A 27068-nucleotide genomic window follows, 5' to 3' on the forward strand; every position below is an offset into this window, starting at 1 on the left:
TGGAGCCCGGCCCTGGCCTCGGGGCTGCTGCAGGAAGCCGCGGTGCCCCTTCCCCTGGCGGCCCTTCCGTTACGATCGTTACCGGGCTCCCTTCGCCCTCCCTCCCTCCCTCCGCTCCGCGCCGGCTCTCGGGGCCAGCGGCCGCCGCTGCCTTTGTGCCCCGGCCCGGTGCGGTCCCTCCCCGCCTCCCCGCCGGAGCCCTGCGGCGCATGCCTCCCGCTCCCCGGGGGCAGGGAAGGAAGCGCCGCCCGCCCCTGCACCAGCGCGGCGGGCAGCGGCGGAGCGGAGCCCGGCGGAGCCGACAGCCCGGCCCGGCCGCCGCCGACCCCCGTCGCCCCTGTCGGCCTCCTCTCGGCAGGTGAGCGGCGGGCGGGGGGCGCGGCCGGGCCCCGCCGCGCCGGCGGCCGAGGGAGGCCCGGGCCCGGGTCCGGGGCGGCGGAAGGCGGGAAGGGGCAGCCATGGCGGCGCGGGCAGGGCCCGGCCGGCCGCGGGCAGTGGGCGCGGCGCCCCGCGGGAGTCCCGCGGGCGGCGGCTGCGGGCGGCCCCCGAGGGTGGGGGGCCCGTCACAGCCTGTCCGGGGTGCCCCCCGAGCTGGGGTACCCCCGTGTCCCTTCACGGAGCCTCTGTGGGTGCTCCCCGGGTTAATATCGCTTCATGTCCCCTCACGGAGCCTCTGTGGGTGCCCCCCGGGTTAATGTCGCTTCATGTCCCCTCACGGAGCCTCTGTGGGTGCCCCCCGGGTTAATGTCGCTTCATGTCCCCTCACGGAGCCTCTGTGGGTGCCCCCCGGGTTAATGTCCCTTCATGTCCCCTCACGGAGCCTCTGTGGGTGCCCCCCGGGTTAATGTCGCTTCATGTCCCCTCACGGAGCCTCTGTGGGTGCCCCCCGGGTTGGTGTCCCTTCATGTCCCCTCAGTGAGCCTCTGTGGGTGCGCACCGGGGTGGTGTCCCCTCACACACCCACTGTAGGTACCCCCTGAGCTAGTGTCCCCTCATGTCCCCTCATGCAGCCCCTGTGGGTGTCCCCTCATTTCCCCTCACAGAGTTACACAGGGTACCCCCCTCCTTCTGCGTGTGTGTCCCCTCATTTCCCCTCAGATCCTGTCTGGGTGGGTGTCCCCTCACGTCCCCTCACACCCTCAGTGTGTGTCCCCTCACGTCCCCTCACACACTCTGTGAATATCCCCTGGGTGTGTGTCCCCTCATGTTCCCCCACCTCAGGCAGCACCCAGGTGTCCCCTCACAGTCTCCATGGGTGCCCTGGGTGGGTGCTGGGACAAAAAAAATCACCCCAATCCCATCTAATTCATGCACGACCCCCAGTCCAGGTGTGGGATAGTGACGGCACCTGCCCCTTCCCTGAAAATTGTGGAAATAGGTTAATAGGAAAAACGTTGGGGTTTTATTTTTTAATGAAGCTGGGAGCTAAAGTGTGTTAATTGTGTTGCTTCAAGGTAATGAGGTATCCTAATTTCTGTCTTTTTGATCCTTAGCTGCTTATTACAAGGAAAAATGTTTTTAATTTATATTTGCCCAAGCAAAGAGTGATGAAGAATTGTCTTCCCTGGTTGTCTGTTACCTTACTCTCAGTAAATAAATACAAGTTTTAAAGAGTTTAGAGTCATTAATCCTTTAAAATATTCAATACCACTGATTAATTTGAAACCAGAACTAGAGAATAATTGACAAGTGCAAGGTCAGGGAGGTTTCAGAGGGAAAATTGTGTCTCTGTACACTTGGCAGAGTCCAGTGCCACTGCAGTTGGGACTCACTGTGTTTGTGTGGAGCCACCCACCTGCAGTAGTATTTGGGAATTACTGTCACCATCAATCCTACCAAATGATGCTGCAGGTGAAGCGTCCGACCCTCCTGGGACCATGTGGAGGTGGTGAACTCCTTGGGGTGTTAACTGGAATTTTGTGGGTGCCTTTTTCCACTCTTCCACAAACCGAAGCTTCGTTCTGTCTGCAGTTTCGACCGGAACACAAAGAATAGTTCCTAATCTTCATCCTGCTTTTGTGCACTCCCCAAGATCTGTGTTTGCCAAGAGCTTTTATCCTGCAGTGAGGCCAGATGACTGATGTCTTGGGGTTATTGCTGTAGAGTGTGTTTCAGGAAGAAATAAGTTCCCTTTCCTTCTCTCTCAGCTGCCCCAAGTCCCTCAGCTGTGTGTGTCTAATGCCAAGTCAGATCTAGCAAAAGCTGTTTGGGGATATTGTGTGATCCTCTGCTCTCTGAGGAGGAGTTGGTTTGTGTCCCACCATCCCGGATGATGGTCCAGGTGTCTCCACATTCCCCCATCCTGCACCAGGTGGACACAGCCAGTGCTGCTTTCGTTGGAAAACTGGAAAGCTGAGCTGCATGATCCTGAAAAGGGCAGTTATGCCAAAGGAAACAACGAGCAGAGTATTTTGCTGAGTTCTCCACCCCCACTATGAAAGAATTCCTCAAAATTGTTCTTTCTCTCCTGCCACAAAGTGTTCTGCAAAAGTGTTCAGTGCAAAGGGGATTGCACGCACCAGTGCACTGAACACCATCACCGTGGGTCTGGGTAGTGTATCATTATTTGGGAGCACATTATTTGGAAAGCACAGGAACAGTTTCAGAAGTGAATTACCTGAACTGGGTTATGATTTTGCCAGAAAATACTACAAACCACAAATGATGAGTGCTCTGCCTTATATCCCCAGTGGCAGTAGTGACTGATTTACCTGTTCAAGTGATGTTGAGGAGTAATTCCAGTGATTATCTGGCACAGTAGTTCCGAGTGTTAATAATTTACAGTTTTTGTTACCAGGATTATTACATGGAATTTCTAGAAGGCACACGCTTAATAAATATTTTCCTTTTTTAATTTGTTTTAGGATGGAGGAGAGACCGGTCTAAAAATCTGTTCCACGGTGGACTTTGCTGTGGTCTGCTAGAATGTTCCTTATGGATGCTCCTCCTCTGGTAGCTCTTCAGACAAAATGGGAGTCCTTTGGGCCAGCAAGGAATTGTAGATACCCCGTTTGCTTCCCTGAATCCGACAGCAACGTCACCAGAACCTCCGTGAGCGCCAAAGTTCAGATGATCATAAACAACCTGCAAAGCCAAGAGCCTGCCCTGGGTATGAACAATGAGTGTGGCTGTGTTGTGCAGAAGAAACAGAAGGGAGAAAAAGGCTCCAGTGCTAGAGTCACATCCAGCACCACACTGCTGCGGAAGCATCCTCAGTACAGCCCAGTGTGGGTGCCCCGAGGATTCTGATGGCAGCGAAGTGGAAGGGAACGTAGAGTTTGGGACTCTGCTGCTCGATTCTGACAGCGACGATTCTGTAGACCGAGGTATAGAGGAAGCCATCCAAGAGTACTTGAAAACAAAAAGCAAAAGTGCCCAGTCGTTGCCAAGGAATGCAGAGCGTTCTGAGAATGTGAGCGGAGACAAAAGGTTCAAGAGAGAGTTCTCCCAGAACAAAGTGGCTAGTAACCTCCTCCCTGTGAAATTTAATGCTGAGATGCTCTCTGAAGAGTACCTGTCTGACCACCTGGGAATTGGGAAAAGGCTCCAGCCTGCTTCCCCTCAGAGCATCAGCAGCGATGACTCCTTTGAACAGAGCATACAAGCTGAAATTGTGCAGTTCTTGAATGAGAAGAAGCAGCAAGAAATTAGTAAATGTGTTACCGAGGAGGATAAAAAAGATTCCCGTGTGAGACCTGTCCTGAAATGCGACAAAGAAGCAACAAACAGAACAAACTGTGGTGCTATAAAGCAAGGTTGTAATGCGCTGCTCCTCAGACACCATCCCAAGCTGCAGAAATCCAGCACCCAGTCCAAGTGTTTGCAGTCAAAAATCCAAGCAGAGCCCAGTGATTTCAGCCAGGTGAACCAAGCTTATGTAGAAATGGGCACTGCCAGCCAGCCTTGGCTCGTGGAGCAGGATGAGGGAAGTGCAGCTCATTACTGGGAGCCAGGGGAAGCACTCATCAAGGAGAGCATGCACACATCTGACTCGAGCAGCGATGATGGCATCGAAGAAGCCATCCAGCTTTACCAGCTGGAGAAAATCAGGAAAGAGGCAGGTCATGCAGCAAACTGTGTCCCTTTGCAGAGGGAACCATTTGATCCAAAGGGTATGGCAGACATTTCTGCCAGCCTGACAATTAGCTCCACAAAAAGTGCCTCACCAGAAATCCATAAAAACCCTATAAGCAACAAGAGAAAAGAAGTTAATTCCAAGTCAACAGGATTAGAAAGCACCAGCAATGACTTTAATAAGCTGTTTAAACCTCTGAAAAAAGCCAGACATTTTGCACTTCCAGAAAACAAGATTACTGCTTGCGAGCTCACATTGCAGGCCTCTTGCAGAGCAGACACATCTGCAGAACTCATGTGTGCAGAAGCTATCCTGGATATTTCCAAAACAATCATGCCATCCCAAATGGGAAGTGACAACAAATCCCTCACTGCAGACTCCTTCTTTTCTCCCCAGCTTCTCTCGTCCTCCCGTTGTGAAAGTGACAGCAGCCTTGTGGACAGTGATGACAGCATAGAGCAAGAAATCAGGGCTTTTTTGGCTCTGAAAGCACAGTCAGAAAACCTTGGAACAAAACCTCCCAGCCTGTCACGCTCCATCCAGATGCCTTTGCCTTCTGATCCAAACAGCCTCACTGGGACCCTTGAGCCTGCTCTGCCCAAAACACTGAAATTATCCCTGAGTCGGAAAAGGAGACTTAAAAGGGAAGGCAGAACAGCAAAACAAGGGGGGTCAAAACTACCTGAACAGCTGGAGACAGGACTTTTCCAGCCAGGTCACTGTTCCAAATTCCCAGTGCTCCAAGAGGAGCGTGCCCTGAGCAACCCCACAGAACTCCAGGATGCTCAGAGTAATAAAGACCCGAGGCAGCAGCAGCTGATGCCTCCCAAATTGTCTGGCTCTGATGGCAGCAGATGTGTGCCCTTGGACTCTGTAAACCCTTTTCTGCAGGTTCAGAGTAGCACAAAAAAACCTGTAAAAAACCCCATCCAAACCCCAGAGAGGGAGGGGTCAGGTGATGAGAGCAGCTCTCTGGACAGTGATGAGGACCTGGATAGTGCCATCAAGGACCTGTTACAGTCTAAAAGGAAGTTAAAGAAGAAATCCAAGGACCAGAAAGCTCAGTGCAAGAAGAAAGTCAGATTCAGTGAGACAGAAACTCAGCTGCTGGATGAGTTTAGTAGCCTCCAACAAAATGAGTGGAAGTGTAAAAATCCCTCACTGCTAAAAAGCTGCCTCTCAAAACCTAGGAAAGCTGTGAGGGAGAATGCAGTCAGGAACCCTCCAGACAACATCAAACTTCCCAATGACAAGCCAGAAACCATGAAAAACCTGGAGTCTAACTTACACCTTAAAAAAGGCAATAAACCTAAACCAGTTTCAAACCAGCGGGGGGCTAAAAATAGGAAATGTGCTTTCCCAGCTGTGTCAGATGCCAGTGACAGCAGCTCAGTGGACAGTGATGACAGCATCGAGCAGGAAATCAGGAGGTTTTTGGCAGAAAAGGCTAAAGACTCTGCAAGCAATCCAGAGATACAAAAAAGTGATGCAAGTCTGGACCTACTTAGAGCGACCAAACAAACTGGTAATAAAGGAAAAGCAAAGCAGCAGCCAGTGGAAAATGAGATTGACCTGGTGCTGGGTCAGAGTAAAAAGACTGAGGCAGCTCAGCAAACTGAGGAGGTGAAGAACTCTCAGAGAACAGAAGGGAAAAGTGCAATGTTAGCTGGCAGTGGAAAATGTGCTTCCTCTGCAGAGAATGTTCCTACTACTGGTCAGTCAAAAGCTAAGCAAGGGCTGGGGGGGGTCAGAGGTGGTGCTGCTGAGGAGTTACCTGGGAGTGCTACAGGTAAAAGGAGTGTCCGTAACACAGAGCCCCCAAAACCCAGCAGAAATGAAGGGTGTAAAGTGAGAAAAGTCATGAATGCAAAGCCTAGATCTAAAAGGAAGAATACCTTCCAACTAAAAATCTCGAGTAAATTTATTGCAGGTCTGAAATACGCCCGGGACAGGAAGAAATCAATGCTTTTGAACAAAAAGCAGAAAGCAGAGTCTTTGCTCAGCCAGAGCAGTGCCTTGGGAATGGAGGCAGCTTCCCAGGACACAGATGTACTTAACCCCTTGCCAAAAGGGGAAATTACACCAGCAATAAAAGAACCCAGTTCTTCTCAGAAACTCCTTGTGGGAGGAGTGAGTCCCCATGTAGCAAAAACCTGTGCAGGAGCTGGGTGTCTCCAAGAGGCAGCTGAGGGTTGCAGGAAGGCTGATGCTCCAGGGGATCAGTCCCAGTCCAGCCTTCCCTCACAGGAACGGAGTGTGGCAGCAGGAAAAGCTGATAAGGTTTGCAGAGGAACCTCCAGAGCTGAGAACACCCAGATGTGCATCAAGGAAGGAGATATCCACCAAGGCAGCTGGGCTGACTCCACTGCAGATCCCCCACGCCCTGAGTGCAGTGTGGGAAAAGCAGATAAAGTCAGCAGAGAGCCAGCTCAGCAGAGTGCTCAGGTGGACACTAAGGGAGGGAATAACCTGCTGGACAAGAGGCCAAATCCAAGTTTAGCTTGCCCAAGGCATGAATTCAATGTGACAGCAGCAGCAGTGCACAATAGTGGAGGAGCGTGTGCAGATAACAGTGTGCAGATGTGCATTAAGGAAGAAAAAGTTGACAGGCAGGGAGAAATTCAGGTATCCAGCTCCAAAATGGAAGGAAAAATACCTGTCCTGCAGAACAGGGAAGCTGCTAGTGAAGTACACCACGGGCAGGAATTTTTAACCAAAACCTGTGCAAAATTTACTGACCTACCTGCAGGGGACTGCCCAGGTTCCCTCTTGGAAAAAAAGGTTTCAAATATGTAAGTACTTTTTTTTTTTTTTTTTTACACTAGCAGTCTTTTTATAAAATAACTGTGATTGTAATTACCTTGATAAAGCTTGAGAGAGGAAAGGAAAGGCAGTGGGAGATGCTGATGCCTGTATATCATACACACACTAATGTGAAAATAATTCTATTTAACAGGGATATCACGGATAGGCATTCGTAGCTTTTGTAGAATTTTGTAAATTATTTAAAGTGCTCTAAGGAAATATTTTTTATAATGATTTTTAGGGCTTGCATTCCTACAGGATGCTGTAGTTACTGTAGATAAGATATTGGCTAATCACACTTTAAATTATGAGGCCTCTAATTGTCTCTCAAAGGGAAACCTGTTTGCGCACAGAATTTATTTGGGAGCCTGTTCAGAGATCCTAGGAAAGCACAGCCTTGGACAGCAATGCAGATGTGACACTGGCCACATCCCAGCTGCCTCAGGACAATCCTGTGGGGTGGGGTTTGCTGGAGCTCAGTTTTCCCACCCTGAGGACTGTGGGATGAGGTCCCTGAGCAGAACTCGGCTGTGGGTGTGGAGATCCAGCCTGGAAGACACAAATGCAAATTCAGGTAAATCAAGTGGATGGCTCTGTCTGCACCTCCTGTGCAAAGAGATCTCAGCAGCTGCTCAAAAGTCCTTTTCCATACCCAGAATCTCCTGCTAGCAGATGATTCCAAGCACAATTGCAGTCCAAGACAAGTGAAGGAGTGTGTCTGTTCAGACAACATGATTTCCCTGGATTTCCCTGGATTTCTGTACTGTCGGGCCTGCAGGGCTCAAACAATTCCTGTTATTCTCAACTCTCTCCTTTTGATGCCCTGCAGTTACCCAGAGATGGCTTTTGGTTTCCTGAATGAACTTTCTGGAACTGAGTGCCCTTAACTTTCCTTTTTCAGAAGTGGTTTTTAAAATGTTACATTTCTGTGAACTTTTCACTGACAATTTTGGTGCAATAAAGCAAAGCTGGGTTTGCTGTAGGAAGTCACAACACAAACGGATTTTTTCAGCCACGGATATTTTCAGCACTGTTCTTTCTTCAGGCCCTTTCTCTGCCTCCGTTTCCAGCAGCCAGAATAAAGCAATTTTTCACTACTATCTTTTTATTTGTACTGACTTTCAACGGGATTGAAGTAGCACATTCACATCACACACACACAAAAGTGCCCCCACACTGGTTTCGCTGCAAATTCAAAAGGTGTAAATTGGAGCTGTTGGCTCTTTCATTTTCATTTTTGTGTTGTGAAGTCCTTGGAGGAGTTTGTTCTCACATCTTGTCCCTGTGAATTGATCTGATATTCTCTTTGTCTGCTCTTCTGCAGAACTTCTCAGCCAAACCACCACTTAGCATCACTTTGTTTCTCAGTCACTTCAGGAGTCTTCCTCCAGGCTGGCCTTAAACTTGCAAAACGGAGCAAAAGCAGCCAAGACTGGATCCAGAATCCCGTGGTGTCCCTGGTGTGATGCAGAATGTGGGCAAAATACGGTGTAGCATAGAGTAGTGACTGTGGCACGTAGAGAAATAAACATCCTTGGTGTGTTCATGCTGTCGTGCAGCTACGTTTGAAACATGTTCCTAGTGCTCACTTGGCATTTCTGACTGTCCAGCCACCTTTCTGTAGCTCTGGGGTTGGTTGGCCAGGTTGTTTAAAGGTCAGTGTGTTAACTCATCTCCATTTTGTGGTAGGATACCTTGGAAAAGTGGTTTTTCCTTAGCTCAGTGCCTGCACTCCCTCTTCACACGTTTCTCTTTTGCTCTGCCTTGATTCCGTTGCAGGATTTGAGCCTTTTGTTTGGAATAGGTCAATAGGCTGGTATTTTAAACTAGAAGTTTTCCAAGTACCTTGCTTTAAAAGGATTAAACTGTATACTTAATTTTCCTAGAGATGTTGGAAGCACTCTGTACTGTTTGTATAAAAAGCTGAATGTTTCTTCTCAAAAGTTTTCAGTAAATCCACATTAATACTTCAAAGGTGTCTCGTGCCCCTGTTGCTGTGTCTGTGTCCTCAGTGCCACTCGTGACCTGATCCACTCCCAGTTAAAATGCAATTCCAGTTACCCTTGTGCTTTAAATAAAACCTGATTTCAAACAGCACTTTTTTTATTTTAATTGATGAACTTGATTTGTATATAGGAACTGGTGTACATTGCTGAGTTTCTAATGTTTAATAAATGGGGTTCTGCCCATGGACCGTGCAACTGGAGTGTTCCTATGCTTTGTGTCATCATCTTGAGTGAGTAATAATTTCTGTGTTCCCTCTTCTTCTCTCCTCACTGAGGATGTCATGAATTCTTTGTAACAAAAAATGAAGGAGGAAAATTTATAAAATACCAAGGGGTGGCTTTTGGGAGGTGAGAATGGTGGTGGCAGAACCTCAAGAGTTTTCTTTCCTGCTGTTTGTGGTCAAGAAGTGGAATCTTTGCTTGTGTAATTAAATGTGTTTCAAGGAGCATCTCTGGAATTGAACAGCCAGGCTCCAGTGGCAGTGTCCTCATCCTGGCCCAGTTCTCACCACTTGTTCAGAAAAGAGAAGTCTGGTGGTTTGCAGCAATAAGAAATCCCTCTTACCCATCACTAAAGGCTGAGCAATAAAAAAGATTATCTTGAGTGGCAATAAATCCCCACAAGTGGTACCAAGGTTGGGACTGCAGCACGAATCTCTCAAGGATGAATCTTCATAAAAGCAGTTCCAAAAGCAGATTTTCTTTCCTGTTTATAGTGCCCATGAGAGCCCCAGGGAGGGCACAGAGTGGGCACAGACTGCACAGCCCTCTCACTCCAGTGGCAGCTCTGGGGAGCATCCAGAAAACTCCTTTACCCATTACTCCCACCCTCCTGAGACACCAATTAATTAAAATTATTGCAGCAGATACATGGAGCCATAAACCCAGCTCTTCTAAAGCTTATTAAGTCACCTTTTTTTAATGAGTGCTCGTTCATATTTTTTAAAAATGCACAATGCTAATTTTTCTTTCCAGTCAGAGCACAAAACTTCTTAATTTAGATATTAAGTGCTTAAATCACTTGGTGTTTTTTATTATGGCTCTGGTGAGTTACAGATCCTGGCTGCAGTACCACAGCTGTCAGGTAAATCTGAAAAGAGGTTTATTGCTTCATTTTTTACCCCAGTGACTGATTTTGGGTGCTTTGGGAACAATCTTTGAGGATCCTCAAGGGACAGCAAGGACTCCCTTTATTTTTTTATTCCCAGTTCTTTGCTGCTGTTTTAGGAACACGTGTTTTGACATGGCAGGAACATCCCTGCCCCCATTTCTTTTATTAATGTAGAGGCTTTTCAATTTTTCATCTCTTCAGTTGGTGATAGTTCAGCCTCACATAATTTTATCTGAAAACATGAAAATCTTCCTTTCAAAAGACAGAGTAGAAAGAGATTGTTTCTGGTAGATCCCTGTGTGGTAAAAGGAGTCATTTTTAGGAGGATATTTTGAATTTGTACAGGTATTTCTTTTTTAAAAAGTGCATTTGGTCTGACCTCTGAACACTTAGATACACTGCATGCCAAACTCTTCAAAGAAACTGGTTTCAAGAATAAAATTAAAAGGGAAGAAATTGAGGCAAGAAAGAAGAGGTGGGTGTTTTCAGATGGAGTGGGAAAATATGTGACAGAATCCACTCTGTTAATATTTTTGAGAGGCAGCCTTATCCCTAAATTATGCCACCTGCAGAAAAATCTGTGGATAAAAATACATGTAACATTGTCACAACTATTTCTATTGATGCAGCACTTTGTTATTTTCTCATTTCAGGAGAAGAAAGGGAAGTTCTAAAGAAGCTCCAGGTATTGTCTAGAGTCTGATACGAGGATCACAGCAAATGGAAGAGGGTTGCTTATTTATTTTCAGATGTTAAATCTTTGAAATGTTAACTTTTCAGGTCCATTTCTGCTCAGTTTATTTACCTGTTCCAATTTATTATTTTTGGTGTGTTTGCAGCTGGGGGATCTACCCAGCTCTTACCTCACGTCACAGACAGGGAATGTTTCTGACATGTGAGGAGTATCAATTGCAGTAGTTTGGACATAATGTTCCACTCATTATTTATATTTTTAGCAAACAGTTTGAATAATATTATGCTCATTTTTAATGTTCTGTTTCACCTGTAAGGTGGGACTGGTTTTCATCCATAAACAGGCAGAGTAGTTTCTCTTAAAAACTCATTTTTAAGCCAACAATGTTCAGGTGTTCTTTCAGTGCACTCACTGTCCAACTGATGCAGTTTCTTTGCCTGTACCTACAGTTGTTCCAATAAAACTTAAAAAATATTCTTCTTTTTGATTCCTTGTCATTATTTGAATAATTTCTTAAAACTTTGTACTTTGGAGAAAGAAGAAACGTGATGTCTCTACAAGAAATCCAATGAGTTAATTAATAACTCTGGAAAACTTAGAGATTGATTATTCATTAAATAGTAGAGAAGCAGTTTAGATCTTAATTTTTTATGATATGTAGTAAATAAGGCAAGAGTGTAAAGGATCATTAGTGACAGAGAAGGGGATAAGGGGATAAAACCAGAATTTATATTGTCCTAGTATTTATATGCTGCTGATAAATTAGATAAAACGCTTCACATGAGCTACCTACTGACACTTAACCACATCAAATCTTCACTATATTACTCCTAATAACATTCCGTCTGCAATCTAGTGGGTCCGTTTGGGATCAAGGCTGGCCGTGGGCGTTTTTAAGGCAGACAAAAGCTGCCTAGAGCGGCTGGTCCCGGCAGTGCGAGGGGCCGCTGGGGTTGTAGCTGGGGTGGAAGTCCAGGTGCTCGTAGGCGGTGATGAAGGTGTCGGGGCCGGTGCAGTGGCTCTTCTCCAGGGCCGTGTTCAGGCTCTCGTTCCTGCACATGCCAATCCTGCCCAGGTGATCCGAAAACTTGTGCGGGAGGATGTGGAAGGAGCTCTGCGGGGGCGACAAAGGGGACGGGGAGGGATGTTTTAAACACGGACAGCACCTGCAAAGCCCGGCCGGGCACAGGGCTGGACGCGGCTTTGGGCCGTGTCTCCACCGGGGTGCTCGTACCGGCAGCTCGTGCACCGTGGGGGCCCTGCTGCCGTAGGTCTGGTTGGCGGTGCGGAAGCGGGGGTGAGGCGGCGGCTGCCTGCGGGGGGAGAGCACAGCTAGCGCGGGGAGCCCGCCCGGAGCCGGGGCACCAGGGGAGCTCCGCGCCGGCGCTCACCCGTAGCCGCGGTAGAAGGTGAGCTCCTCGAAGCGCCGGGGCACGCCCGGACTGGGCTCGGCCATGGCGGAGCCGCCGGGCCGGGCCGGGCCGGGCCGGGCCGGGCCGCGGGGACAGACAGCCGCCGTTACCCGGCGACCAGAGGCGGAGGGCGGGCAGCGACCGCAACCGCCCCGAGCTGCGCCCGCCCCGCCCCGCAGGAAGCGGAAAGCGCCGCTGACCTTCCCCCTCTCCTCCTCCTCCTCCTCCTCCTGCTCCTGCTCGTCGTGCCCTGCGGCGGGCTCGGAGCATGGCGCTGCCGCGGCTCCTGCGGGCAGGTGAGCGGCGGGGCCCGGTCCGGTCCGGCCCGGAGCGCCCCGGCCATCCCCGTGTGACCCGCGTGTTTCTGTCCCGCAGCAGCCCCGCGGCTCTACAGCACCGTCCCGGCCCCGGCCCGGCCCCGGCCCCGGCAGGCAGCCGGCCCCGCGGTGAGTGCTGCCGGGCACCCCTGGCACCCCAGCCCCGTGCGGCGATACGAACCGGGCACGGTGCATCCTCTCTGCAGTCCCGGCTCGTCCCCCCGTACACAGTGAGTATTTGTTTCCCCTCTCTCAGCTGACGATGACAAGCTGCTGACAGAGCCTCTCAGCCACCCCGACTTCTTCAGCGTGAAGGAGCTCTTCACCCTGAAAGATCTCTTTGATGCTCGGGTGCACCTGGGCCACAAAAAGGGATGTCGGCACAGGTGAGTGATGCTTTTCGTGATGCAGTGCTTGTTGACATCAGGAATGCTTCCCCAGACCACATCTGCTGGATTGGTCTGAGCCTGGAGCTGCCCACACAGGGCAGGGTACAGGGATCCCCCCAGTGTGGGCACTGGGAGGGTGTGACACTGGGACAGACACAGGGCTCTCTGCAGAGCGCACCTGTGCTGTCAGCCAGGAGCAGGAGCGTGGCAGGAACGCTCAATGCCTGCACACCCCATCCCCATGTCCCTCCCGCTGCCCCTGCAGGTTCATGGAGCCCTACATCTTCGGCTGCCGCCTGGATCATGACATCATCGACCTGGATCAGACCATGCAGCACCTGCAGCTGGCCCTCAACTTCACGGCCCACGTGGCCTACCGAGGGGGCATCATCCTCTTCGTCAGCCGCCGGCGCCAGTTCTGCCACCTGGTCGAGAGCACGGCGCGGGCGTGCGGGGAGTACGCGCACACCCGCTACTGGCAGGGTGGGCTCCTCACCAACGCCCACATCCAGTTTGGCCCCGGCGTGCGCCTGCCCGACCTCCTCATCTTCCTCAGCACCCTCAACAACGTCTTCGAGCCGCACGTGGCCATCCGCGATGCGGCCAAGATGAACATCCCCACGGTCGGGGTGGTGGACACGAACTGCAACCCGTGTTTGATCACCTACCCCATTCCCGGGAATGACGACAGCCCCGCGGCCGTGGAGCTCTACTGCAGGCTCTTCAGGATGACCATCATCCGTGCCAAGGACAAGAGGCGGCAGAGCGAGGCCGTCGAGGAGCTGCAGAGGAAAGCCCAGGGCAAGTAGAGCCCCAGGGATGGGCTCAGTGCCTCTGCTCCACTCCACGGGGCTGGCTCTGCGTCCAGCACCGCTGTTGGCACAGCTGGCTGGCAGGGAAGGGACCCCCAGCCCTGTGCACGGTGATCCCACAGCAGTCACAGCCATGGAGGGTCTCCAGCGCCAAAAAATTGTCCAGAGCAATGCAAGGGAAAATGGAGCCAGGCTCCTGTCCTTGAGTTTGTCACTGTTGCAGGGAGGTGCAGCTGTCCTGCAGCTTTCCTGAGCTCATGATTTCACCTGAAACCACTTGTATCTTGTGTCTGTTCTTAGCAAATAAAGGGATTTATCCCTGTGATCCTTTTTTGGAGTTTTCCCTAGTGGAATGGGATGGGGAGCCTGACCAGGGCAGTCAAGGCAGTGGGACGGAAAGGATGCCTCCAAGCTGGGGATATTTCAGGGTGGCTGATGCAGGGTGCAAGGAGGAAGGTCCCCGTTTTGTCCCAGGAGATGCTGGGAGCCCAACCTTTGCCACCACGGGAGGTGGGGGACTCCAGGAGCAGCTGAGAAAAGGGATATCCATCTTTTAGTAGCCTCGTGTCTCCGTGGGAGGCCCTGGAGCACTCCCGGGCATGGATCCGGTGTCCCGTGTCCCCCTCCCGTGTCCCCGGCCACGGTCCTGGCCCCGCCCTCCCCCGGCTCTGGGTCCTCCCGCCCGGCAGGGGGCGCTCGCAGGGGGCAGAGCGAGTGCGCACGCGCGGCCGCTCCCGCACTATATAAGGGTGAAGTGAGGTGCCCGCCTCCCTTTCGGCGGGCGTGGGGCGGCGGGAGCGGAGCTGCCGCGGTGCCTCAGAGGGACCGGGACCGGGATCGGCCTCTCCCGGCGTGGCCAGCGGGAAGCCCTGCGTCCTTCAGGCGCAGGAAACCGGTGCTGGTGGAGGCGACTCCACAGCTGCGCCTTCTCCCGCCATGTTCTGGCGAGGCTCCCTCAGGGCCGGTGCTGCTTCCCGCCGGCCCCGGCGCAGAGCGGCTGCGGCGGGAGCAGCCGGGCGAGGTGAGCACCCAGGCGAGGTGAGCACCCAGGCGAGGTGAGCACCCAGGCGAGGTGAGCCCGGCCCCGAGCGGCCCCGGGGCTCGCGGGGCTCCCGGAGCTGCCACGTGCGCTGAAGATCGCGCACATCGTGGAGTGCGCTGGAAGCAAAATAGCTGTATTATTAATATATTAATGTGATATCAATAATATGTCCATATATTGTGAACCGAATATATTTTGAGGTATATATATTTGTAATAGAAAGCATACACAGATGTGTATTTTTAATATACTCCACTGAAAAAAAGGAAGAAAAATTTAAGGCTTTCAGGTTTTCAATTATTTCAGTAGCTTGCATGAATCTTCAGTAGATATGTTTCTTTTTTTCTATGATTCCTCTTTTAAGCGTTGTAATTCTCTGGTTTCCAGTTAAATGGTGTGCTTCACCAAAAAAGGCTGTTAGGCAATTATTAACAGCATTTCTCCTTTGTTTTTCTTTCTTCAGCCTGGCAGTGGACAAAAGAAATGAAGTGACCAGGATGGTGTGACTTCAGCAATGAAGGGTGATCCTTCAGAAAAAGGCTGCTCCAGAAGCTTCAGCGACTTTGCTAACTGTAAGTGGAGTGTTACACGTGGTATCTGCACATGCAGCAAATACCTTTGTAGCACTGCTTTTAAATAGTGATAAAAATCTTCTTTTAAATATAACAGAATCATGGAATGGTTTGGATTGAAAGGAAGTCCTTCCACTCTCCCAGGGCTGCTCAGAGCTGCATCCAGCCAGACCTTGAACACTTGCAGGGATGGGCACCCACCCATAATTACATTTTTCCGGTGGTTTTGGGTTATTTGCTCCCCCCAGGCTGCCACTGGCGTTGCAGAGATGGCTGCTGTGGCATCTTTGTGTCAAAGAGTGGCAAGAGAGACCCAGGCTATGTTCTACGCTCGTGTGTTCTGCACCCTGTGAGCACTCAGAGTGATTGATAGCCTGACATCCCTTATCAGCCTGCAAGGAGACAGGGAAAACCAGCTCAGAACTGATTGGAATGTGGCATCTGCATAAGGGGATGTTCTGTTCTGTGCAGCACAGGCTGCACGTGGGTTTGCGGTCCTATGGTGCACTTGTGTTACAGAAGAATAAGTGGAAGTGATTTTAAATCCCTGCTGCCAGTGAACCAGCACGTGTGTAACCCGGCTTTGGGCTGTGTCTAAAGGCTGTCCATGTGTTTCCCTCTTTTCCAGAGCAGCCCTGAGCCGAGGCAGACCCGAGGAGCCCAGCCCAGGTGAGCTGCAGAGCTGGGAGGTGCCAGCCCTGCCCCAGCTCGTGTTGCAGGCGTGGCTGCAGTGCCACGTCTGTGTCATTCGGTGGCAGACAGCAACAGGCGAGGTCTTCCCTGGTGCTCTGAGCCCTGTGAGCTCTCAGGATTGCTCAACAACCTGACATGTCCTGTTCCTTTCCTGCTCTCTCTTGCCTTTAATGGGGAATGGTGGAGGATGGACACTGTCCTTCAGTCCTTCTCTTCATCAGGGACACCCTTTGCTGTGCCAGCTTGCTCCAAACCCTGTGCACAGGTGTCCCTGTATCCAAATGGTGCTCTGTGTCACTGTGTCCCTTCTTGAGGGACACCAAGAGCAGCTCTGGGCAGGCAGAGGCTGTGACCCCGAGCTTTGCAGTGAGTGACTCTGGCACTGCTAAATGGGAAACCTCATTAAATGGCCATTACAGGGCCAGAGGGGCCTCAGTGGTGCAGAGTGAGACCTTTAACTGGCAAAAGTCACTGGCTTTGGAAAAGAATGTTAATGAGGTTGTGGGGATGTGGATATGCTTGAGGATGTGGCTCTTTTATTTAAATTCCTTTACTTCTTTAGCCCTGCAGTCTGTGTTTGGGGTTTTTCATCAGGCTTTCCTCACTCCAGGGGTGCTGTGTGGGCACTGAGTGCTAATGAGCGTCTCTTTAGAACTCCCTGTGTGAGGCACAGCAGAACCATGAACATTTTTCTGATGGCATTTGCTGGAACTGCCCTTCCCCAGGCAGCACTCCTGGGCCATGGATATTGCTTTACTGAAGGAAAAAGTGGCTCTCAGCTGTGGAAAACGTGAATGTTTTACATAAAAGTGGTTTAGAGAAATTAAAAATCTCTCTGCACATAGCACAGCCCTTCATCATCAAGGACTGGTTTATGTCATGGCTTTAAAGGCTGGAATAAGCTCAGATTTTTTTTTCCCTGCACTATTAATAGCTTGGCTCTGCACCAAGGTTGGCAAACTCACCTTGGATTTTTAGGGAGTGATGGAATAACCCAGAGCAGGCTCCAGCTATCCTGCTCTTAAATCATCCCTTTCCTAAACTCCCCCAGCCAGATATTTTTCCAAAACCCTTCTGATGTCTTGCCAAAGAACTTCTCCTAAATTTGTGCCATGTCCTTCTGGACTGAAGGAAATCCCTGGCTCAAAGTTTCCTTGTGAACCCTGACAACAGAGCCTTAAAATATCTTTTCATTTTATATTTCATCTTTATTTCCTTCTGGGATGTGAAAACTCTTGGGACAATCCCAAGACAGTGAGGGCACCAGAGTCTGGATGGCAAGGGTTAATTAGCTCATTAGTATTGACTTTATTGCTCCCTTTTCTTGCCTGTCTTTCAACTTTTCTGACATCCTGGGCCTTATTTTTTATTTGCAGATTATGCCTTGAGCTGCAGAATGTCTGACAAACTGAGAACTCGTTGGCAGCATCCACGTCTGATGGCTTGGAGATTCCTAAAACTTGATCATCTGTGTTTTCTCTACATGGTTAAGAAGGATTTAAATAAAATAAAAAAACCTAAATAAAGATGCCACCTACAAGACTGAAAGGATTATGCTGTGTGTTTGTAGCACCCCAAGTAATGCTATTTTTTATCCATTTTAGGATGTAAGACTTTGTGGAAATGAGAATTTAGGATTGTTTTAAAGCAATTGAAGGTTTTACCTCTATCCTCTTGGGCACAAAGGGGATCCAGTGAGATCAGATTATCAGTCTTGGAGTGTCCTGGCTTTTTTTCCATCTCCTGTGGGGAATCTGGAGGAATTTGGGTGTAAAACAGCTTTGCCTTGACTCATTTCTCTCCTGTATCCAGGAGTGGTTTGTAAACTGCACTCACTTTGTGCTTTTTATTAGTGATGAGCAGAATTCCTGGGCGTGTCCAGGGCCACGGGGGTGTGCATTAATGGAACAATTGCTGTCACAAGTGTCTTCATTTCAATTAAACTGACAGGGCCTGGTCCCTCAGCTACAGGGGCCACCTCTTCACAAATATTTAGAGAGGTTCTGATGTTGGGGAAATTGTTTTCCTCCACTTCTCCAGGTGCTTTAGCACTGCTTTGAGGGAAGGGAACAGCAGGGATTTAGTGGGAGTAAACAGTGGAGGGAAGGGTGGAAAATGGTTTTTCTGCCTCCCTGAGGAGGGGATTTTGGCAAGGGCTTGGATTCCTCTGCTAATGGCAGGAGGAGCTGGCTTTGTCAGGGGAGCTGTTGCCATGGGGATGCAGGACAAGGGATGAGGAGCCTGGAGCCTCATTGCTGAATTCCAGGGAATTCCAGCCCTGCCTTCCCTCCCCTGCACCTGCAGACAGGGCCTTGGTGGTGCCCATACCCAATCCAGGCTGAGGAGCCCTTCAAACGCAGAATCCTTGGGAGTGCTCACCCTCTGCCTGGATAAATCACATCCCACAGGCCACTCCTCAGCAGGGACTGAGCTTTGGTGGCTCTATTGGACACAGCACCCCTGACACCAAAATCTGCCCAGTGAGAGGTGATGAGGAGCCTAAAGAACCAACAGAAGAAAAATCCTGATATTTGTCCCCAAAGGGCTCCTAAATTTGCAGCCCTGGTGCTGCAGTGTCAGGTGTATTTTTATTCTGTAATTGCACATCAGCTGCACACTCGCTTCCCTAAGGAACTGTTGGCAGGAGAAGCAGCACATGCTCCAGCAGCAGGAATATGGCTGTGCTGGGAACAGAGCAACCTTGGGGGAGTTTATCCAGCTCTTCCTCCCTGCCCAGAGCTGTAAGATTGCTATAATTGAGCATTTCAAGGAAACAGCCATAGCTGGAGCCCTGGGAGCACAGACACAGCCAAAAAAAAAAAGTCTGGAGACCTGCTAAAAGCTTTGCCTGGAAATTCATTTTAATAATGAGAGAAGCACTGGATTATTCTGGTATTAACCTTCAACCTCTGCAGGGCAAGCCCAGCTTAGTTTTTGGAGAATTAAACGGAGGGGTTGGCTTATCCCTGCTCTGAGCGTGGTGGGCAGTGACAGCCGAGCACACGGAGGGGTCACAACGGTTCGTGTTTAGCCCTTTGCCTTTAAGCCATCCTTGGCCTCGGCCGCTTCCAGAGCGGACACGTGAGGGAATGGCTGGTGCTGCCAATTCCAGACTGGGGGCAGGAGCAGCTGGGGGGAGCCTCTCACAAGCCACGGCATCACTGTCAGGGTCAGGCACTTAAAAACGGAACCAAAGAACTGCCACGATTCTCCACGGTGCAACAGACAGCTGATCTGCTTCCTGTGTGACAGCTGGAGCTGATGGCAGATGACTCAGACACTTAAGGAGAGACTTTTGAAAGGGGAAATCTACCTTTTCCTCCTTTTTAGATCACAAACAAGCTGGTACTTAACAGGCTGCTGTTTGGCTATTGATGGACGGGTGTGATTCACGTAAAAGCTGTTTATTTACATCAGAGCCGTTCCTCAAAAGGAGATGTGACAAGTACAGCATGAATGATTCATTCCCATCGCTTTGCTCTGCTTTCCTGCTCATCAAGGAACAGTTTGATGCATCCAGCTGGGCTCTGCTTCCTCATCCCTTTCTGTGTCTCCTTCCTCCCCCAAACCTGCTCAGCCCAGCTCCGTGTCCCAGCTCCGCTCCTGCCAACCCATCCCTGATGCTGCTGGGTGGTGCAAGTCATGATGTTGGTTTTCCATGAAGGAGAAGGGGCTGCAGCTCTGCTGAACTCCCTGTGCAGGGTGTGTTTTTCCTGGAGGGGAGAGAATGGAGAAACAGGCCTTCAGCCCTTGGACCTCGCTCCAAGCTCACAGGTGGAAATTTCAGGGCCGTGCTTCCCCCGTTAGGAATATTTGGTGTTGGAAATCTTCTTCCAGAGCAAGGTCTTGAGGTTGTTGAGCACGAGGGAATGGTGCACTTCCATCTGGCTGGCCAGGCCACTGAGGGTCATGCAAGTTCGGAGCTGTTTCTGCAGCTCTTCCTTCAGCTCCAGGGGAGCTCCATAGAGCAGATAGTCCTGCAGCAGCCCGCACACCTTGGCCAGGTTGGGCTGCACCACGTCGCTCTTGCACTGCTTCAGGAGCTTGTCACATGTGGCCGTGCAGTCCCGCCCGTAGGTGCAGTCCCCGTTCTGCTCACAGTGCCGGCCCTTGAGGAAGCCTCTGATTGTCATCTCCGTGGCCACCTTGCGCAGGTTGACCATTTTGAAGTCGAACTTGTCGTTGTAGCCCACGTTCCTGAGGCTGCTCTCGCAGATGTAGAAGCTCCCGTAGGTCCCATGGAAGATTTCCTCCACAAACTCCAGGAGGCCGATGGCGATCTTGGCGCGCCGGGGCCAGGCCGGCGCAAACCACTGGTGGATGAGCTGGTGGGCGAGGGAAGGCAGCAGGGACTGCAGGAAAGGGGGGACATCCACCCCATAGAGGGAGGTGTGGGGGATCTTCTCGGTGACATAAAGGTCCCCGCAGTGCCCCAGCAGCTTGGCCGTGTGCTCCTTCTCGTGCAAGGAGAACATGAGGAGGAACTCGTTGAGCTGAAGCAGCGCCCAGATGGATTTGGCCTCTGCCAGGGACACCTTCCCATCATGGTTCACGTCTGCCATGGTGATGATCCGGCTCACCAAGGCAGGAAGAGATGGCTGATCCCCCAGCTTGGACTGCAAACAGCACAAGAAGTGGCATCAGACCCTCACAGCTCTCCATGTTTGGGTGTCACATCACAAAACAGGACTGGGGGAGCAAAGAAATGAGCTGGGGAGGGGAAGAAATGGTGACACTCCAGAAAATCCCGTGCCACGCCATGTGTGGGCAGATCCAGCTCCAGCAGAATTTCCCCAGCCTCAGGGCTGTTCTAGAGCCTCCTGCCAGAGCTGCTACCCCACCACTGCTGCAGAAGCCCCAACAGGGGTAACTACCAGGGCCACCAATTCGGCTCTGCCCAGCACAGATGCCACCCACAGCCGTGGCACAGCCACCTCAGGGATGCTGCTACTGAAATCTCACAGAGAAGAACTCATTTCCTCCACTAATCAGTGCCTGGCACTGGCACCAGCAGAGGGTGGGGGGCACGGGCAGGAGGAGCTCTCGTTCAAAGGGAAGGAAAAACACAATTGGTGTTTCTGACTCTCAGGAGCCATGCCAGGGCTGTGGGATCCCACAGGGCCCTGCACTGACCTTCAGGAAGTTGAGGAGCATTTCCTTGAACTCGTCCATGGAGGTTCCCCGGGTGGGTTTGTCGAAGAGCACCAGGTCCCTCCTGGGCACAGAGTCCGGGCGGCTCTCGGCCCTCAGGGCCTCCCCAATGCCACATTTGATGATCACCTCCCTGTCCCTCCAGAGCCCTCTGTAAACCTGGAGCACAGGGAGGGGCACAGCAGGTGGAGGGATCTGGGTTCTGGTTTGGGATGGACGCAGGGGGAGATGTGCAGGGTTTGGGGCTGGTGCCCGGCCCTGGCATGGGTGGGGGGCACAGGCCTACCTGCTGGCTGGGGGAGGAGGAGAGGCAGTGCTGGAACAGGAGGCCACGCTCCTCACACAGGTCCTTGCACGTGGAGCCAGAAATGATCCCTTTCTTGTACTGGTCACACTGGAGAGGGCAAGGAGAGAGAGGAGCTAAGCAGGGACAGATTTCTACTGGCCCTTAGGGATGGCTCAGTGCCTTGGGCTGGCAGGGACCCCTGTGCTGCTGGAGGGATCTCAGGGATTTGTTCCTGGATGCTGCTGCTGCAAATCCAGGGTTTGGGAGAACTTCCTGGCCTGGAGGAGAGGGCAGCGTGGAGCTGGGTGAGGAAGCACAGGCTCAGGCTGCTCAGCAGAGCAGCAGTCCCTGCTGTGGAGCAGGCTGGCCCCAGTCTAGGGAGTGGCAGGGAGAGGGACAGGGACAGACAGTGGCTCTGATCCACGGCCAGGCTGGAGCTGGAGACATCCCTGGGCAGGAGAGGCTGCAGCTCTGCAGCTCCTCAGAAAGGGCACAGCAGCCTCAGGGCTGGAAGCCGGAGCTGCAGACATTCACTGCATCTTTTCCCTTTTTTTTTCTGCTGTGGATGGGAATTAACCCTTGGACCTGCTCACAGAGGACATGGCCAGGCACGGTGCCTGGAAGCCCCAGCTCCGAGCAGGAATTAGCACCCAAGACCCCGCGGTCGGAGTCAGGCAGAAAATCAAATTAAACGATTGTTGCTGTTGTTATGGCAATTCCTGCCTCCCTTCTCTGCTGAGGGATTGATCAACAAGGCTTGTTCTGACACAGCCCAGCTCCCCCTCCTCGCCTGGGCTGGGCTGAGACCCCTCCCATGCCAGGGGCACACACAGCACTCCTGGGGACATCCTGTGGGGAACACGGAACATGCACCACACTGCAAACCCCAAACAGGGCAAAACACACAGAGCCAGGCAGCCACACAGAGCTCTGCTGCTTTCCTTAGGGCTCCTCAGCAGCCACAGACAGGTACCATGGAGTGAGTGCTCCCTTTTTCCTCCTGCTCTGCAGAGCCCAGAGGGCACTGGTGTGATGCTGTCCCTGCCCACAGATCCTGCTCCCTGCCCTGACATTCCAGCTTCATCTGCACAGACATGGATCTGCTCACATCTGCCCTGGCTGCTTCCCTCTGACATCTCACGGAATTGTTCCACCATCACCCTGGCAGGGTAAGGTCACCCCCCCTGCCCTGAGCTCCGTGCCTTGCTGGGGACAGCACCAGGGCAGCAGCTGCCAGCAGGGCTCCTCCTCCCAGCTTTGGGGCTCCCAGACAGGACAGGAGCCACGGGGCTGTGCTGCCACTCACGATGATCATCCGGCAGACGTGGCCGCGGCACAGCTCCGAGTAGGACGAGTAGTGCATGTAGGCCACCCAGCTGCCCACGAAGATGCCCAGCCACACCACCAGCAGGTACTTCACCTTGATGCCCGGGAGGCGGCCCTGCAAGGCAAAGGAAATGCTGTTGAAACCCTTTTGGAAGGGCAGGGCTTTGCCCAGGGCAGCGGCAGCTGGCCAAGGACGGCTTCTGCCACACAAACCGACCTGAGCGCTGGGGAAACCTTCAGCCTTTTTTATATATATTCATCAGTCTCTTATGCAACTCCTGCTGCAAGTAGGTCACTTAAAATTCCCTAAAAGCAGGGGGATTAGCAGGCTGGGCTGCAAGGAGCTGGGTGCTGTGCATCCCTGGGAGCTGTGGCCACATCCTCCCGCTCTCCTGCCCTGTGCAAGCCTGGGCCATCCCAGTGGGGGTGCAGGAGCTCTGCTCCTGTTTGGGGGGACCCCTCTCAGCAGACCCTCCCCTTTACACAGCCCCACAGGCAGGGGAAGCTCCCAGCAGCAGCTCCCGTGTAGGGGTGGGTGAGTAACAAACCTGGGAGCTCACAGGTGATGCTCTGTGCAAACAACTCAGAGGCTCTCAGTAGGATTTTGGTTTTTTGGCTTTGTTTCCTCCCCCCTGACCCTGGCACAGCAGCACTGCTGCCATCTGGCCTCCTGCAAGAGAGGCTGCTCACCTGGCTCGTGTAACGGAGCAGATCCCGGCAGTTCCAAAGGGCAGGGAATGAATCCTTGCACTAAACAAAACCTTCCATCCCTTTTCTGGAGGTAATTCTACAGAACCCTCGGCCTTTGACCACCTCCAAGCCCTTCTCCCTCCTCACAACCTGCTGCTGGGATAGGGCTGGATCTGGGTGGGTGCAGCACCTTTAAAACATGCCGGGGATCCTCGCTTGGGTCTTGTAGCCCAAAACCACTCCCCACCTCCAAAGTGCTGCTCCTCAGCCCCTTTCCAGGAGCTGTCAGGGCTCTGGGAGCCGCAGGAATGGGCAGTGAGGGTGAGAGCAGGCAGGTCTGCCTCGAGATCATGACATTTCTCCCACTAATTGGAAACCCTAAAGTGTGAAGAGGGCCAGGGTGCCCAGCTTGCCTGTGAAGCAATGGCACCGCTAATTAATGTGAAATTAAATTAAAGAGAAGCCAAGCACAGCCAGGACTTGGCAAAGACAAAGTGTAGGTGGCTGCTCCTGTGAGCTGAGAACCGGCTCATGGCCCTGAAGTCAGACACACTGAGACCCTGAGATCCCCCCCAGCACAGGAACCCCCCAAAACTGCCCAGGGTGGGTGCGTGAGGCTCCCTGCCCTCAGCAAAGGGGCTCTTCCAGGGACTTCCCACTAGAGATATGTCTTGGAGAACTCTGGAATAGCCAAAATGTCACTTTTTACTTATTCTGACTTAGAATCCATAATGTTCCTGAGGCAGAAGGGGAGTCAGGACTGCTGCCTGAGCATGGCATGGGGAGCTCTGGCTTCATCACCCCCTAAAGGGTGGAAAGAAATGTGGGAGTGGGGGATGCATTTCAATGAGAGGTTCCCCTGAGATTTGCTTGGATTTTGAGTGTTCCTCCAGTGCCTCAGTCTCAAGGCACAGGGGATTCTCTCCCCATTGCCTTCCCTGCACTGAAGGGTGTTACCCTGTGAGAGTTGCTGTGTTTAGTTTTAGAGTGACTCTGGAGGATATGAAAGTGACTTTGGGCTGGGGCTGACTTCAAAGGCAAAATGGATGCAGCATCAACAAAATCCTGCTCCATCCCTGTGGCTCCCCGGGAAACACGGGGGCTGTTTCACAGCACTCCCAGCTCTGCACCCACCTCCTGCCAGCACCCTCTGCCCACCGGGCATGCCCTCCCTCATCCCCTCCGGGATAACGCCTCTGGTCCAGGATCTTTGCCACAGTCAGGCTTTCCCATCCCACGGCTGCAGAGAAAACCCCCATTCCAGCATCCCCGACATCCCCGGCCCCAGCATCCCTGGAGATCCGAGGGAGGTGCCCGGCTCAGGGATGGGAAGAGGAGGGAAAATAAAGAAAGAAAGAGAAGGAAGGAGCCATCCCTGCCCTGCTGCATCGGCGGCTTCACCCAGAGCTGCGGGCTGCCGCCCGGGCTGCCCCGGTGCTCCCCGGCTCCGGCACGGCGGAGCGCGGCGCGGGTTATGCAACCGCTGCGGCCCCGGCTGCTGCTCCAGACCCCCGGTGCCGCTCCAGACCCCGGCGGTGCCGCTGCCCGGCCCCCGGCTCCTTGCACCGGCGTCGGGGGAACCGAGGCGGAGCGTCCCTTTGTGCACGGCCGGTGCCAGCATGCGGAGACGGGCATCCCCGAGCCCGCATCCCAGCGCATCCCCCCGGCCCGGCGCATCCCCGAGCCCGCATCCTCCATCCCGGCGCATCCTCCCTCTGCCGGTACCTGCAGGCCCTTGGAGAAGGGGCAGAACAGCACCAGATGCACCAGCCGCCGGATCCTCCGCATGCTGCGGGCGCCCCGCGGCCGCGGGCCTCAGGCTCCGGGGGGCATGGCCGGGGCGGCCGCGGCCCCCGCACCGCCGCCGGGGCCGGGGGGGGCCGGGGTCCCGGCAAGGGGGGCCCAGCCGCGCCGCTCGCTCCGCCGCAGCGCCCGGCCCGGCCCGCGGGGCTCGGCGGCTCCGCCCGGCGCGGGGCGGTGCGGGAGGCGGGGGCGGCGCTCGCAGCTCCGCCGCAGCCCGGGGAGCCGGGGGCTGCCGCCCGCCGCGGCCCCGCTCGGCCCCGCGGGGGCAAGCCCAGTCCAGCGCTCCGCATCTGGGCATCCCACCCGGGGGGGGTCATGCCCCATCCACCCGCGCGTCCCACTTGAGGATCGCATCGCCGTGCCCATCTCAAATTCCGGGGTTCCACCCACTCGGGGATCCCATCCCCAGGCTCACCTCGCCGCACAGGGGCTCTCCCAGCCCTGGCTGATGATCCTGACAGAGCAGGGAGTGGTCTGTGGAGATGCTGATCCCACCTGGCCGCCAGCACTCACAGCAACTCCAGGTTTATTCAAAGCCATTTTGGGTGGCAGAGGGCCAGACTCCCTCCTTGTTACCCATAGCAGGTAACCTAGGAGCACAGCTCGGGGCTGCATCCCTCCAGCCTGAGCCCTGCTATCACTGCCACTCCTTCTCCTCCTTGCTGTGTCTTTTCCCATCCTGAATCCCAGCAGCAGCACTGGCTGGTCCTCCCTGTTTGCACTGTCTGGGCAGGGAAACCTCAGGGCAAGACTTAGTGTCCAACAGGCCAGGGACAGCCCCATCCAGGGGGATCCTGCGTGCACAGGCAAGTTAGAACAAAGGGGACATGGAGCAAATAATATGATGGGAAATGATCTGGGAGACTCAGTCACGAGGGCATTGTTAAGATAATTCCTTGCCTGCTATCAGCAAATCTTCAGATTATCTGTTTGCCCCCTTTTCATGGCTCAGGTTGCTCCTTCCTTTTGAATTTGGCTCAAAATGACCTTTGAAAACAAGCTGGTCACTGCTAGCCCAGATCCCTGCTCAGTGTGAGTGCCAAGCACCGAGTAATCAGGGCCTAATGAGCAAAAGCCTTTGCTGGACTAATCCAAATAATGGTGATGAATAAGGAGCATCACACAAAACTGCCTGAAACCTCCCAAATCCTGCAGCGTGTTTGCTGCCTGCTTTTAAACCCGAGGAGGTTCCTGCTGCTCCAGTGCTGAGCCCTGACCTCTGTGTGGGCTGGGCTGACATTGCCCGCAGCAGTGACAGGGACGGGGACAGTGAACGTCACCTCGGCCACCCACAGCCCCTGTCAAGGCAGGTTTTACCATCCCACTAAAGCCAGGATGGTTCTGCAGCAGGTTCTTATTTTTAGTGTTAATTAAGACAGGAAAGAAGAAGAGCCTCTGAGATTTATTTTTGATGGTGGGGTTGGCAATTTGGGAAACAGCAGGGACAGGAAGGTGCATTGGTGGATGCTCACCCTGCTCCTGCAGCTCCTTCTGACTTGAACCCTGATTTTGGAGGCCAAGAGTAGGGGACAAATCCTCGATGGAGATGGGAAATGACATGCCTGGGCCAGGGCTGAGGATGCCTTGAAATCCACAGAATTCTGCTCTGGGGCTCTGCAGAATTCAGGGGTGGCTTGTCCAGTGAATCTAATTAGGAATGAGCAGACCATCCCAAACTGTAATATGCCAAGTAATTAAGTGATTCGTATTGATTGTTAGAATGCTTAATGAGCGGTTATCACTGAATGATTAATTAATCCAATCAAAAGAGTAATAAAAATTCTGCAGGTACGATGATACCTTATATTCAACACAGAAGGTAAGTGAGATCTCTCCCCATGGTGCCCATCTCCGGTTTCTATCCCAGGCACCTGGCACCAGGGA

General features: G+C 52.8%; 4 protein-coding genes, 1 long non-coding RNA gene and 2 other non-coding genes across 8 annotated transcripts; 5 read left to right on the forward strand and 2 right to left on the reverse strand.

Moving 5' to 3' along the window:
• The first annotated feature begins 252 nt into the window (after positions 1 to 252).
• On the forward strand, positions 253 to 11165 carry PPP1R26 (protein phosphatase 1 regulatory subunit 26). The gene is given in 5 exon segments (XM_036393858.2): positions 253 to 358; positions 2865 to 3222; positions 3224 to 6867; positions 10651 to 10669; positions 10671 to 11165. Coding segments are annotated over 4 exon segments (3990 nt in total). The 5' UTR covers positions 253 to 358; positions 2865 to 2925; the 3' UTR covers positions 10701 to 11165.
• Positions 11166 to 11323: 158 nt separating this feature from the next.
• Positions 11324 to 12249, reverse strand: PIERCE1 (piercer of microtubule wall 1). The gene is made up of 3 exons (XM_036393860.2): positions 12083 to 12249; positions 11926 to 12004; positions 11324 to 11805 (listed from the first exon to the last, which is right to left on the reverse strand). The coding sequence occupies exons 1-3, from the start codon at positions 12145 to 12147 to the stop codon at positions 11605 to 11607; spliced, it is 345 nt and encodes a 114-aa protein (XP_036249753.1). The 5' UTR covers positions 12148 to 12249; the 3' UTR covers positions 11324 to 11604.
• Positions 12250 to 12371: 122 nt separating this feature from the next.
• On the forward strand, positions 12372 to 13946 carry MRPS2 (mitochondrial ribosomal protein S2). The gene is given in 5 exon segments (XM_036393859.2): positions 12372 to 12399; positions 12479 to 12516; positions 12519 to 12549; positions 12677 to 12806; positions 13075 to 13946. Coding segments are annotated over 5 exon segments (771 nt in total). The 3' UTR covers positions 13619 to 13946.
• Positions 13947 to 14408: 462 nt separating this feature from the next.
• On the forward strand, positions 14409 to 17476 carry LOC118693396 (uncharacterized). 2 transcript variants are annotated; one of them, XR_004981256.1, is made up of 4 exons: positions 14409 to 14659; positions 15127 to 15235; positions 15864 to 15904; positions 17305 to 17476. It is a non-coding gene; the product is annotated as an uncharacterized LOC118693396 (long non-coding RNA). The 2 variants fall into 2 exon arrangements; XR_004981255.1 differs by having other exon boundaries at positions 14409 to 14642.
• Positions 15484 to 15617, forward strand: LOC118693592 (small nucleolar RNA SNORA17). The gene has a single exon (XR_004981275.1). It is a non-coding gene; the product is annotated as a small nucleolar RNA SNORA17 (small nucleolar RNA).
• Positions 15933 to 16066, forward strand: LOC118693593 (small nucleolar RNA SNORA17). Its single transcript, XR_004981276.1, has one exon. It is a non-coding gene; the product is annotated as a small nucleolar RNA SNORA17 (small nucleolar RNA).
• A 1288-nt stretch (positions 17477 to 18764) lies between the features above and the next one.
• On the reverse strand, positions 18765 to 25283 carry DIPK1B (divergent protein kinase domain 1B). The gene is made up of 5 exons (XM_036393945.2): positions 25107 to 25283; positions 22672 to 22806; positions 21366 to 21473; positions 21062 to 21238; positions 18765 to 20544 (listed from the first exon to the last, which is right to left on the reverse strand). Exons 1-5 carry the CDS (start codon positions 25167 to 25169, stop codon positions 19732 to 19734), a joined length of 1296 nt encoding a protein of 431 aa, XP_036249838.1. The 5' UTR covers positions 25170 to 25283; the 3' UTR covers positions 18765 to 19731.
• Positions 25284 to 27068: the final 1785 nt, after the last annotated feature.

This window comes from Molothrus ater, chromosome 20 (genome assembly GCF_012460135.2).
Source record: "Molothrus ater isolate BHLD 08-10-18 breed brown headed cowbird chromosome 20, BPBGC_Mater_1.1, whole genome shotgun sequence".
In the NCBI taxonomy this organism is placed as follows: Eukaryota; Metazoa; Chordata; class Aves; order Passeriformes; family Icteridae; genus Molothrus; species Molothrus ater.